General features: G+C 29.6%; 1 protein-coding gene across 1 annotated transcript in view; it reads right to left on the bottom strand.

Annotated features, from left to right (window-relative positions):
- LOC129963617 (guanylate cyclase 32E-like) overlaps positions 1–15,236 on the bottom strand; it is a 305,080-nt gene that overhangs the window by 119,106 nt on the left and 170,738 nt on the right. Inside the window, exon 2 of the mRNA XM_056078095.1 lies at positions 11,596–11,905. Within this exon, the coding sequence (XP_055934070.1) occupies positions 11,596–11,905 (310 nt within the window). The remainder of the gene's footprint in view (positions 1–11,595; positions 11,906–15,236) is intronic.

The raw sequence follows: 15,236 nt of genomic DNA, 5'->3' as shown, positions 1-15,236 counted from the left end.
TGCCAAAAAACTCGCCAAATTCCCCACGATAGCTTCAGAAAAAAATGCTAAATTAATACCAAACATTTTGTAATTATTGTATGCCAATGCAAAGAGATCTCCGGGATAACAACTTTATGAGAAAGAGAATATACGAGAAAGTTTTGGGGAGACCACGCCTGCTGGTTTATTTCTTAATCACTGCGCCAACTGCGTGATATTTTCTGCTACAACTTGCATTCGTTAGTCTTTGACAATCAGATTAAAAAAATTGTAAACAAAGTAATGTCCGTCTAAATAAAAATGCTCCAAAAAGGAAAGAAAACCTGGTAATTTGATTTATAAAAGTATGTAAGACAAGTTGCTTTAATTAATCTTCTTATTTAGAAACAAAGAAATTATTATTAAACTGAAAGCTTTTCATGCAGTTGAAAGATCGCAGTAAAATAAACATGTACAACTAATTTTACCGTTGAGTTGATTTATTATTGTTGTTGAAAGGTTTATAAACTATTAGAAAAATGTATCATCTTTCTCAAAAGTTTCTGCAAAGATTTATAATCTCTCATGTAAACAGAATATTACAAGTATTGTGATGGAATTTTTAAAACATAAATGCAGATAACAGAAATATTTTATTTTAAGTGAGAAGGAAAATTTATAACAAATTATTATCATAATTTTCAGAAATATTATAATAAAGCCTGCTATTTTATTTGTTCTATTTTCTGAATCTCTAATATTTATTCATGGAGATTATTTTAATCATAATAAGCAAGTGAATCTTTATTAATTCTATTCATTACAGAAATTCCAGATTTATTATCAAATTTAAAAATCTTTTGCGTGGTATTTAATCATTCTGTCGTTTCTTTATACGAGAGTTTATTCTTTGTTTTTAGTTCTCGAGAATTCAGAATTTCTAGTAATTTGCATCTTGTAGACTGATGTTTACTGGATTACTAACTTAGTCCTCTTCTGATGCACGCTTCGGCTATATTTTCTTACAGTGCATATATTTTTAGTGCAGAATGAACCGACACTATCTTTTACTGAGCCTGTTGGACTTTTTCACCATAATAACTCAAGGGTAGATTTTCGATTAATCTATAGCAATATTGTATTGGGAATTGTATTTTATTTATAAACTAGCCACCTTTGGCTGGTTCGCCAATCTTAATGCTCGTTAAAATTTTAATAATTAAATATTTTATGTAACTCCTATCTTAATTGCTTCTTCATTAAAATATTATAAAATTTCAAATTTTAATAGTCATATAATTCACTCAGTCTTCAGCCATTACGTAATATGTATCTCTCTTTTTTTCTGTTAGCTCCTGTAGAATTTATGCTTTAAATTAAAGTGGAAATGATTAAACTGCAATTAATATAATAATATTCACTCAGCCTTTAGCTATAACGTAATATGTATCTCTCTAATTTTCTATTAGCTCCCGTAGAATTTATGCTTTAAATTAAAGTGGAAATGATTAAACTGCAATTAATATAATAATACTTTTTTTTTCTGAAACGAAGCATTTTTTTTTAAATATAAGTACTGAAAACAGAGTCGCTGAGTATTTAAACCTTATGGGCGCTAAAGAATATTTTTCTTAATTTATATAATATCTCAAGAAATTTTCAACGAAAGTTTCTCACATTCATCATGATCAGATCGATTAGTTAACATGTTTGGTTTTAAATGCATCAAACACTAAAAAAAAATAAACAGAATCTTTTGAAATAATCTGTCGAAAACATATTAAGCCTTCAAAACCAAGTCCGTATCCGTTGAAAATAGTTGTCAAAAATCAGAACACAATGCGCATGTTTGAATTTTCAACGCCAATTATGGTAACGCAAATGCGTGAATTTTCTACTCCATTTGGGGTAACGCTATGCATATTAGAAATTTTTAATTTCCTTTATTCTGTTTTATTTTCATTCATAAGTACTTCAGAATGAATCTGAAAGATCGATTCATTAACAATGTTTAGTTTTAAATGCATCAAACATTAAAAAAAAATAAACAGAATCTTTTGAAATAAGCCACCGAAAATTTGTTAAGCCTATTCTTTTTAGCGTGGAAAAAAAACTGAAGTCTTACTGATTTGGCGGTGGGGAAATGAAGAGATTTTTTGGCTGGAAAGTTAGTTTATAATTAATAATTAAAATTCTATTTAAAAATTCCAATAAAAGGGACCCCAGGTGCACCTGTAGAGCCTCAACACACACACCCACGCACGCACACACACACACACACACACATTGAGCTTTATATAAGTATAGATAATTTATATAGATGATTCAATGAATATCAAAAATTTCAGAACAAAAAATTAAGAATGTTCGAGAATTTTTTAAAATAAAATTTTATATTCAAAGTACAAATTTTTTATTGTAAGTATATTTAGTTTGCTTTTTTTCTTCAAAATCAATCGATTCAATTATTATATATTTAGCAGACGACAATAGGAACAAATTAGAGTCGATTATGTACTCTTTGTAGAAGCTGCAACTCTAAATAATACTCGAACTCATTGACAGTATTGTGGGATTGGGATAATTCTTACTCAAATTATTTTTAAAAGAAGTAAAAATGTCGAATGTGCAAAAAGCGAAAAAAGAAAAATAATCCTATTTTTGCACATATTTGGCACACACAATGTTTACAGTTTTAACTCACTCGATCATAAGTTTTAATTTTTAATTACAATTTCTTAAAAAAGTTTTATGAATTCATTGTTGGATAAAATTTTCTTTCCCTTCTGTTGATGGTATTAATTTGTTGCTATTAGCGATAGGCGAGGATCGAACTCGCAACCTTATGGTTTGTAGCCGAGTAACATGACCACAAGACAAAAGACATTTGTCATGTCTCGTAACTGTTATCTGGCTTATAAAGCGTCACCACAAATTCTATTTAGAAGTTTCGTCGATTAAATAGTGATTTGAAAAAACAGTTATTAGTGTTTAGCTGGTTTGCAGAAAATAGCGATTGTGTTAATTTTCAATCAAATCCCAGGTATATTACTTACTATTCGTGGTTCCTATACGAAAATATTTTTAGGAATCAAATTTTGACATAAATTAAAGCAGTGTTAATTTAATAGCTCTAACCCTTTTCTGCTCATGTGATGCTAAATTTGGCAGCTCTAAGTATGACAATCCGTAATGTAAAATTTCAATACATTAACGCAAGCACGCACGCACACGCACACTTTATTAGTAGTTTTGACTGGCTGAAAATAGGAAAATGCCTTTGAATCTTGACACAGTGTCTCGAAATACTATCTCAAAGTAAAAAATTTCCATATAATAAACTTTTAAAAGTTTTAGTAAAGTAACCAGTTGTGCGCACGTAAAAATATCAAACTTGGTCATTTTCATTGCATTTTCAGGTCATCAACCTTTGAGGAAATGCTCTTTAAACTGTCCATATTATCCGATAATGTTAAAAAAAGTTGAGTATTTCATTTTCATATTCCCACTTAGTGTTAGGATAGAGATCGACACTTGCATCATCAATTAGTAATGCTTTGAAAATGAAAGAAATAACAAAAATTCTCCTTCATATTTGAAATTAAACCTGGAAGGTAAAGAACATAAAACACTACATCACACATTCTTTGTATAAAGAAAAAATTAACTGCATCTTATGATGCTGCCGTCCTAAAATTTGTAATAATATCCTATAAAATAGTTTTAAAATGTTTCCATGAAAAATCCAAAATTTAATAAATAACTTATGCTTATTTATTAAGTTTTCTCTTAAAAATGAAGTATACAAAATAAAATCTATTATTTTCGACTTTCTCAATAGCATTTGTACAAGATTTGTGATGAGGAATCTCATTTTTAATTAAAATAACCATTTATCACCATATTTATTCGTTACCATAAGCTCTAAGCACGTTTTTAATTGCGTTAGAATGTGAAATTTTCTACCACAAGCAAAATTTTTAAGTGAAGGTCAAAAATTCCTGTTTCACTTGTAGAAAGTTATACTTTATTGAAAGTTTCTAGGAGTGGTTCTTCTTTTGTTTGAGTTCGAAGAATTTTAGTCCGTTTGCTTATCTCCGTACATTTTTTTTTTATTCCTCTGAAATGAATGAATGCTGAGAGATTGTTAAACTTTGACATTAAAATTCGTATTTAAAAAGTACATTTTGAAGAGGAACTTTTAAAGACTTTTGAGCACTTTTAACACGATTTTAAGGCATGTAAAATAATGATTTCTGGGAGAAATTTCATAAGATTCTGTGCAAAATATAGCACCAATTATTGAAAATATAGTCAAGTAGGATAATTATTATTAAGGAAAAAAAATCGATTATTTTACTGATAAAAGTTACAATGATTTATATAAAAAATATAAATAATCTAGAAATTCTGATGAATATAATATTGTACAATTTATGAATTATTTTGTCTTGTTTTGCTTGAAATATACCATTTATAAGAAGTTTTTAGTAATCTGAAGATGACCAGATAGTAATCTGAGTGATCAGTGGGAGTGTTCTCCTCTCAACTTGCTATTATTTTTATGCCATTGTTTCCTCATTATCGTCATTTTCCAATAAATCTAATGTTACTGTATTTGAGGCATGCCAAAATATATCTCACTAGACACATCAAACCAATTTTTCTGATTTTTTAATATTTATATTTCAGTTTTCAAAAAATATCTGAAATAAAAGAAGCTTTATATTCACTATACCGGCGAATTTACAATCTGTATCTATTGCCCAATATATGAAAAAAATAATATTTGTAAGTAAAAATTTTGGCCCAGAGAATTTCGTTGATATTATCCTTGCATGTGTATTTGGAATGATTCATAATCAGGGGCTGACTCCGAAAATGTAGCAATTCTGCCTTTCTTCATTCAAGACATTTCGTAAAACACATTTTTGTTTTGCATTTAATATCTAATAATTCACTAATTTAACAATATTTTTTTCTGTTATATAAACGGAGCAAAGGGGAAAAAAAACAAACCGAAGGATATTTTAGAAAGGAACTGAGTTACTTCGAAATTTCTCTGATTTGGATAATACTGTTACGAAAATCGTATGGTGAATGCAGTCTTATAGAACAGATAATGGAAAAAAATTCTTTATTACTTTTTTTTTTCCTCTGCTCCGTTAATATAACAGGAAAAAAGATTGCAGATAACATGAAACGCAAGTAAAAAAAAAAAAAAAACTGCCAGGATGTTTTTAAGAACGAACTCCCATAAACTAAAACGGAAGTAGATACCAAATTATATAAACAGCAACAATAGCGCTCAGCGATCATAGCTCATTGTACGAACTCGAATCCAGGAAGAGAAATGATTGAATTCATTTTCAACATCTCGGGCTTATATGACTTCAACAGAGCTTAATGTTCCATAGAATTCTTCATTAGACTCTGTAGTTATCAGTTCCTAAAAGAGGTAGGGCAAAAATTCTTGCGATTTCGGGAACCTTCATTTTTGTTCCTGGAGCCACCGAAATTGTCACCAAATATCCCGCACATTTTCTTGAGTTCAAGGGTCATTGAGATAGCGTCTATTAAGAATCTCTGTAAATCTCTCAATCCAACTTTAAGACTAAAGTAGAAGGCAGAAATATTATAGAATTTTGGTGGTTTCGCATTACCAAAGTTACTCATTATTATTCTCTAGAGTGTTTTAATCTCATTTGTTAGAATATAATACTAGCAGCCTCACAAACGGAGCTTATTTGCAAATATTAAATATGGAGATTCTGATGTAACACTAATAATATCATTAAGCACCAAGAAATGAATTTAAAAGATTATATTTTAAATTATGGAGAACTCAACAAGAAATGTGAAGGCCGTAAATGGCTTCACTCTGATGGTGATTACAGAAAAAAATCACTAGCGCAATCATTTACAACTGCTGGCATCAATAGTAATCAATTACACTACTCACACTAAATTTAATTACACTACTTATCAATTATGATTATCATATTGGCAAACTTTGCTTTCACATAAAAATGGGCAAGAAATTTTAAATTATTCAAGTTAGTTCTTCTAAAATTTATTAATAAAAAGGATGGCCACACTTCGGTTCAATTATAATTGTTAGTACCAATTACAAATTTTGGTACCAGTAGCAATCAATGACTCTACGTCACACAAGTTATCAATTGCAATTATTATATCGGCAAACCTTGCGTTCATATAAAAATGGGGCGGAAATTTTAAACCATTTAATTTCGGGCTTCTGAACTGTATTAATAAATTGCATGGGCACACTTTGGTTCAATTATAATTGCTGCCACCAATTACAAATTTTGGTAACATCAGCAATCAGTTACACTTAAGTCACACTGTATGAATTACACTGGTTACCATTTGATTTATCATATTGTTAAAATTAGTATCAGCATAAAAATTGTACAGTAGCCTTTTTCGGTCTAATGTATATTAACTAACAGAAAAGCTACATTCTGTTTCAGACTAGATTCTACTTTCCCAATTTATAAAGAAAAAATTTCCTCTCAACTCGATGTACGTTTGGTGAGGTATGATATGAAGTTTACGATATGAGGATGAAAAGAAATCAAGAGAATGCACGTAAAAGCTTTCTTTCAAGCATACGTTAAAAAGTATTCGAATTTAGGGATTAAATTTTAGTTTGAATTTCTAGCTTCCTGGCAACTGCAATTATCAAAAAGTTATTTAAGCAATGAAGTGAACAAACAGCAATTCAATTTAAGTGTAATTGGTGTTCATTGTGATGATGCATAGGGCAATCATCCCCTATCATTTCTATTCTTTTTGGATGATCCTTCTTGAACGAGATATTCACGCTACTTACGTCATATTTATTATACATCGGTTCAAATCTAAAATTATACAAATTTTGGTAGCACAAAATAATTAATGACATACACATACATATACCCGCGTATGCGCCCATCACAAGAAACTTGCATAAAAACTACTTACAATACAAAGCTATTTTTAGTTATTCTTTAATCAACCTTTTTTATTATGAATAAAATAATTGTTTTCCTTTCTGATGTCAGGGGGGCCGCGTTGGCCTGTGGTAAGGTTTCAGGCTCGAGACCCTGATTCCACCGAAGAACCGTCGTGTAAGCGGGTCTGGTACACATTAAATCCGTCCCGCCAAACGCCCTCCCGCTGGTGTGGTGTGGTGTGGAGGGGGGGGGCTGCCAGCTCAGGTGTCGTCCTCATCATCTGACCGTGGTTGAAAATTACGTAGCCCAAATAGCCCTAGAGTTGCTTTAAAATGGGACTAAATGTAACTAAACTCCTTATATCTCATCCGCAATTTGAATTGAATATGAGAATTAAAAATAATTTAATTTGATTTTGGATAATGATTATGTGTTTTGTTATTTATTTCTATAAGTTGTTTTTACGGACTAGTGAATAAATAGCTTTTAACCAAGTTAATTAACCGAGTCTCTATAATGTCTTTCATAAATTTTTGAAATGCGGCGATAAAAAATTCGCTTAGTAATTCAATATGAAAACTTCAATTTATAAAAAAAGGTAAAATTAAGAAAAAAACTTTTTTCCTCTGTCGTTTTTGCAATAAATAACATCGGAAGATATTTTTTTCTCATTTTTTTTTAAAAGATTGTTCAAGACATTAATTTATCGTGCGTTTTAAGTATTCGATTATTTTATTTTTCATGCACTGAGAGTACAAAATAGAAGATGATAGACGGAAGGTATTGGATATTTTTCATTACAATTAAATTACCAGACCGGTTATTTCGAACAATAATTAGAAAATTCATTTTGAATTTCATTTTAGTATGTATTGCTCTTCAAGCAATTAATATGAATGAAGAAAGCAAGGCTTTTTGAACTCTCTTAATCCCCTAAACATTTAACATATAATAGATATTTTACATTTCTTTTCACAGGTTGTTTATTATTTTAATAAAAAAAGCATTGTTATTTCTTTTCTTTTGAGTTTTGGCGTTAAATATGAATAAGTACAAAACAAAGCGACATCGTATAGCGCTATAATTATGCCTTTTATATAAGAAGTTCTTTGATTTTCAAGGACAGTGAAAGAGAAGAATACGAAGAAAATTTCTGAATAGAAAATTCTTGTAATAGATAATGTTATGTATATATACCACATCTTTTTTGCCACATTATCCTGTTCTTCTCTAAGAAAGGATATTTACAGATATTCTTATGGATGCAAAATGGAAAGTAGGCCAATTACCTTCGACTGGCTACTTCTGGGAGATTTGGCGATGAATTCAGAGAGAAAAAAGATTTTGGAAATACAAGAAGAATGACACTATCATTAATAGGAATGGTGTACTTAGGATTATTCTTAAAATTTCACTTGGTTGTCCCCAATTACATCCCTTTATCAGTCACATGGAATGTGATTGGTCATACCTGTGAACCCCTTTTTTTGGCCTTTCAATTTTAAAATTTGACATAGAAAAAATAAATGTGATGATGATAGTGTACCAAAATTCATTCCTCTAGCTTGTTGCATTAAAATATTATTCTCATAAAAATGCGCAATAAATAGACAAATAAAAAAATAATTCTTTGATCTGAAATTTGATTCTGATAAATATTTTTGTGAAAAATTCGCCTATCAGATTTCAGCAATTTTGATTCATATTTTCATACTACTTTCAAAATTCTCCAAATTACAAATATTTGAAAAATAAGAATATGTGTTGATTTTAATTTTTTTGTTTACTTTTGGTTTAAGTGTAAATTATTATCAGAAGCAAATTATAATGAAATTATTTAATTTAATTTATTGTAATTGAACAATGGTATCAAAATAAATAAGATTTCAGCAAATATGAGATCTTTTTACTAGAAACGTCTTGAAACCATTAATTAAAGATAAGATACGTAACTTTACTTTTTGATAAATTTTATTTTACAGTACAAGCATTATAAATCATGACATTTTCGAAAATGAAAACGATAAATACAATTATTAAAAGGAAGAATAAGGGAAATTAAACCATCTGCTAATTAAAAGAATCAGTGCATATGGAACAAGATATTTAAAATATAATTAGGGTTGAGCAAATGTGTTTACCATAATTAAAAACTAATAAAAAGATACTAATTAAATTAAGATAATGCTTTGAGTTACAGCTTTCTGTTGAAATTTCATTCGCGAAATAACAGCTTTCACCAGATATTTACATTTGATTTTTATTACAATAAAATTGGAATTCCTCGAGGAATCTTTCTTTCTTTTTTTCATTGTTTATTAATAAAATAATTAAGAAATATTTTCATCACTTTAAAAAATTTTTGAACCTAAAGACAAATAATTAATGCGTACAAAAATAAAAATCTAAAAATACAGTTTAAAAGAATTTAATTGATTTTGGGATTTGGTTATTAAAATGTTCCATTACGGTTAGGTAATGAAATCAAAATGAAATTAATGTTAATTAATAATGAAAAATTTCATAACAAAACTAGAAAGCAACAAACAGGCGATTTAAAGACAATAAAGTGCTATGATATAGCATGGTAAGTAAATTTAATGCAATTTAAAAAATTCAAATGCTCGTTTGTACTTGATTTTAGTTATAATACAATTCTATTTATCATTGTTTATGAGCAAAATTATATACATTAATACTTAAAAAGAAACCAATTACACAAATTTTATGAAAAAGGAAGAAGTCTTCCTCATTTTGAAGACAATTATCTATAAATATAAGAAACAATATGTGAAAAATTCCTTTTGAATTGTTTTCTTTGTATTTATTAAAAATAATAAAATTATTTCAATTATATATTGAAGACTCTTGTGAAATAAAATATACATTCTGCATAATTATTTGTAAATATTTTATTTCTCTGTATTTCAACTATTATTTCGAGCATATTTTTAAATAAAAAAAATTCAAATATTTATAAAAATTTAGATGTTATATTCATATATTTCTAAAAATTTGAAATGAAATTCTTTTTATTTATTGAAGAGATTTTAAAATAACTACAAACCAATGAGTTTATATTAAAAATTTAATGTTATAATTTGTGTCGGGAGGTTTGATGTACAGTATCTTTTCGGTCAAAAATTAAAGACTGTGCAAAATTCAGCTAGTATTACAATAACAATTTTCTTCAAATAATTAATTGAATATTTTACACAAATTTGTATGATTTAGCGTATTATTTGTCTATGAATTGAGTCAAGAATATTTAGGAAACCTTGTTTATGAAATAAAAAAAAAAAATTCAGAATCTTCTTCAGATATAACATGCATTTCTTTTACTTTCGGATTTGATTTTTGGAAATGGGAATTTATTGATTTTTTACATGCATTTTGGGCTCCTTATTTTTACATAACTGTGACATATCATGATAGAATGCAAAATTTCCTGCAGCATTGATGGCCTAGAAAATGGGCATACAATGAAATATTATTATAAAATAATATTCAAAACACACCACATAAAAATATTGTTCGATTATTATTTTCAAATGATTTTATTTCTTATCTTTCTTATGTAGTATTTTTTCATTTTATTATATTATAATCCTATGTCGTTATTTCTTTCGTAAGAATTATGTTAAAGACGAGCATGAAACGTCTTCAATATAATAACTAGCCCATTTCATGATATATTTCTTGATGTAATATATAACATATAATAGGAAGAGACAAACATTGTCTGTCAACAACTTTGGTTCGTGAATTAAATGGAGTGGAGAAACACCTTTATTAATTCAAGAAAAATACGAGCAATGATGCCAATTGTGGATAATGTGGTGGATATTTTTGGTCCATCCATGTCACATACCGACCTTCAAATATTATGTCATTAACTGGTTCGCATGAGGAGTATGTGAAATCGAAGGCGATAAGTGGTAGATAATGCAAATAGTAGTGTATTTAGATGCCTTTTTTACATTAAAGTGTCAACTGATCAATGCTTTTTTTAATGGTAAAGGTTAAAAGTTCTTGTTAGTCCTCTAAGTAATAGTAAAGAGCGGGTAGCTGAATAACAAATTATTATTATCATTAATAATAATGTTTAATTATTATCAAATTTAAAAAAAATGTGATTCAACGAAGTAAAAGTGGTTATGCTTTATTTAGAATTTGATTTACAATTGTTAATTGTCGTTTATACGTTAAATCGTAAAAGACTATTAATCAGTAGTTTGTATATAAGTACTAATTTTATCGGTAAAAATGCAGTATCGTTTTTCTGAAAAGTAACTTATTTCTATAAGGTTTTCAGTATACCTCTAAAAATCATTTTATAGCTTTTTTCTATATGATATTTTCGATATAAATAAGCATTCGTTCATGGTTATAACATTTGATCGTAATTTGCTGATAAGACACAATAGGCATAAGTTTTATAGGGCAATTAAGATACAACTGAAAAGTTTACGCAGAGAAATAAAAACTCAACTTATTACTGGCACAAAAGTTGTACTATTCCACAAGTTAGTATAAAAAGAAATTCTGGTACAGCAATACGCCTGTAAGCAAAACAACAGAGAAAACACGTGGATCTTTCATCAGATTAAATTTACCTCAGATTTATCGGCAATTGCATTTTTGTGCTTATTGAATTGTTTGGAACAATACTTACTCCTGCTCTCTTGGTATGACTGTTCGACCAGCTTGTCGAACGGATTCTCGCCGTATCCATGATGATATATATAGGACCATGTTCCCAAGAACTTGATCTGAATACCGACATCATCGAGGGCACTGACGATGGTTCTGGATATTTCTTTGAAGGTGCTGTCTGGATCTATGGAGTACAGAAAGGATACTTTCATCCAACCGAAAGTGAGCAGGAGAGATGCGACGGATCTAGATATGAGTGTGTTGGACGGCCTCGTGCGGGCGAAAGTGGGAAACAGTTTGACATCGGACACTTCAGGGTTGGCGCAGAACTGGAAGAAGGAACAGACGAAAAAATTAATAACCAGGGGAAATAAATGCTTCTTATTTCTGAAAATCAAGCGAGCTAATTGCCCTCAAAAGGGCAGAAATAGAATAAGCCATGTAAAAATCAATTATTAATGTCTCTTAGAAGACAACTGTTTTTACAGCTACTGTCATTTTTTTCATTTTACAGCTACTGTCAATTTTAATTAGAATAATTATAATTATGATATTTGGGTTACCCAAATGAAAAGTGGACACTTGTGTCAGAATGACTGCAGCTATAGCAGCGCCACCGGAAAGGGATATAAAGGGTGGTAGGGGGTGTGCACAGCATACGGCTTTCAGTAGTGGAAACTGTTCGTATTAGAGGAAATTGATCGAAAGTTAAAGTTGTGCTCTATATACAAGCATCCAGATAGAAACAACGCACGGTTATACAGTTTCTGATCCGTGGACCACTGTTGACCTGCCTCAAGGGAACACTTACAATTCAACACAACTACAGTACTACAGTACAACAACTACAGTACTCTGATAAAACTATGAAAAGAATCAAAAGCCTATGGCCAGGCCTTCTCACACAACAAGTGATCCATCTGCATTCTTCCGTCCCACATGTCTCCAGTGAAAGCCAGACGATTTTTAAAATATTCTGTTGGAAACACCCACCGTGACTGTCATATCTTTGAGCCACTTAAGAGAGCATTACAGGGGACATGTTTTCAATCGGAAGACGAAGTGTAGAAAGCCTTGCAGAACTTCCTCAAGAATCAGCCACCATCTTTCGATAGCAAAGGCATGGACCTGCTGCTTAAACGATGGGATTTATATTACAACGCTAATGACGTTTTGTTTGATTTTCAATAATGTATTATTTTCATTCAACTTGCCTACTTTTCATTAGGGCAATCTAATATTTTATAGTGTTAAAATTGTCTTGTGGTAATTATGATAATTGTTTAGTGTGTTTATTATGATATTTGTAAATCGCAATTTTTTTTTCAAGCGTGAAATCTTGAGCAACTAATAATCAAATTTTTATTAACACAATAATGTATATGCATATATACTTTCATATTATTTGCAACTTGTGTAATTCTCTACAAGGCAGATTATTATATTTAGAATAATGAAATTTGAAAGATAATTATTTCTTTGACTCAAAAATTCACTAAGAAAGGACATTTTAAAATTTTAATATGACATAGTTAAAAATTAATTGGGAATATTAATCAAAGTTAACTCTCAGTAATTATGAAATATATTAATACATAAAAACAAGTTTTACTCCACTTAAAAACTAAATTGCTTGTAAATAATAAAAATCTTTTTTCTCTGTTCGATTTTGTTTGAAAATGTGATATATTTTTTAATTATTTATAAAAATATTATATAATATTATTTTCATTATTTATGTAATTATGTTTATACATACTCGATTACATAATCATAAATACATTTTTAAAGATAAAAGAAAGGTAACCAAATAATATAATAAAAGAATATCACGCTGCCATCTTCAGAACTAGAAGTACGATTCTCTTTTCCGCTTTTTTAACTCACACATACAGATATATATACAGATACACATACAGATATATATTATATGTATACAAATAATTGACATATAATGAAATAAATCCTTTTTTTTGGGATAATGATGATAAAAACAAAAGAAAAAGAAAATACATACTACTCCCAAGTTGCTTCATCACTAGGGATAACCTGAAGGAACGCCAACCATTCTCAGTGTCGCAAGTAAAACTAAGCAAATGCTGAAAAAGTCTGCATTCCCTAAAGCTTTTATTGACAAAGCTTCCCAAAGAAAATTATTGCTTTTTGTGTTTTGTTTTCGTTTTTCTATATAGATATATTCACACACACTCAAAATAACTATACAATTAAATGCAAAAGTATCAAGTGAATATTCATCAACAAAAAGACGTCAAGTAAAAAAAAATAATAAAACAAAACAAATTAAATCGGAGTTAAGAAGAAAAGTGGCAAGAGAGAAAAATGTACGAGTAAAAAAGAAACAGAGAATTATACACATTAAAAGATATGTTCTTTGTATCGCTTTTTTTTATCTTTTAGTGATATACATTTTCCTTTATTTTATTGATATAATTTCTTATTTTTGTGTCTTAAATTGATTTCCATTAACAATTTTCTTCTACATCATTTGAGGAGCAGACAGCATTTCTTCATTTTATGGTTCGATATGGCTCTTTTTTTTTGTGGTTCTCTTTGAATTCTTATCCTGATGATCAGTGAATGTTTTTCTTGCTATACATTTTCCTCTGTATTGGTTATTGGATTGCTACATACATACAAGTACACATACGTACACGTGTACATACATATACATGCACGCACACGTATACGCATATACTCACGCACGCTCATAGACAAGCGCACGGACACACACCAAATGAAATTCCTAAGAAATATATTGTAAAATAAAAGTTATATATAGAGCAACTTTTAGTGAGCTTTCGATTGCATTTCAGGGATATGAAATAAGGATTGCAATAAGAATATGCAAAAACTAGCAATGATCCTACTAATAATAAATCGGATCATAGCTAGTTTTTGCATATCCTTATCGCTTTTCCATCAGCAATAAGCTTAATATTGTTACAAATCTGTAACTTTGCTACCCGGCATGAATAGTGTCATCGTGAGAAAAACCGTTGTAAGATCTGTGCTGAGCAGCTGCCGCGTAAATGACCTGAGAGCTTGGCGACCATTTGGCGACGAATTTGGCGAGTTTGGCGACTAAATGGATAATACCAGAAAGTTCGAGAAGTTTCATGATCCATCGAGTAATACCCGAGATACACTCAGATACGCCCTGATTGGTCTGAAGATTCCAGCCCCGCCTCCCGGAACTATAAAAGACAGGCAATTTGAATTTGCGGAGAAGTTGTGTGGATCTCCAGAAGTTGTGTGGATCGTCAGCAGTTGTGTGTGAGAGGAGTCGGAGTCGCCGACAAAAAAAGATTTTGGAGGATTAGACAGCAAGCAAGCTGCTGAACTATAGCAATTAAATGCGCTGCATTATTACGATTTATCGGCGGTATTTATTGTAGGAGAAAAATTTTCGTAACAATATGAATCTGGAAATTGGATATATGTTTTCTTTATACTTTATTTCAACTGCGTTTAACTATTTAATGGATAAAAAAAAGCATATTACAGAAAGCGTATTAGCTGATTTTTTATAATGTCTTTTGTAAATATTTGTATTATGGTGATAAATAATTAGATTTGTAACTCCAGGCAAAATTTTCCTTTTTTTATGATTATGCGAATTTTTAAGAAAGGTATGAACAT

The sequence above is a fragment of the Argiope bruennichi genome, chromosome 1, assembly GCF_947563725.1.
Source record: "Argiope bruennichi chromosome 1, qqArgBrue1.1, whole genome shotgun sequence".
In the NCBI taxonomy this organism is placed as follows: domain Eukaryota; kingdom Metazoa; phylum Arthropoda; class Arachnida; order Araneae; family Araneidae; genus Argiope; species Argiope bruennichi.
Note: the sequence above shows the minus strand (reverse complement) of the source record. Positions and strands in the feature narration are given on the sequence as shown.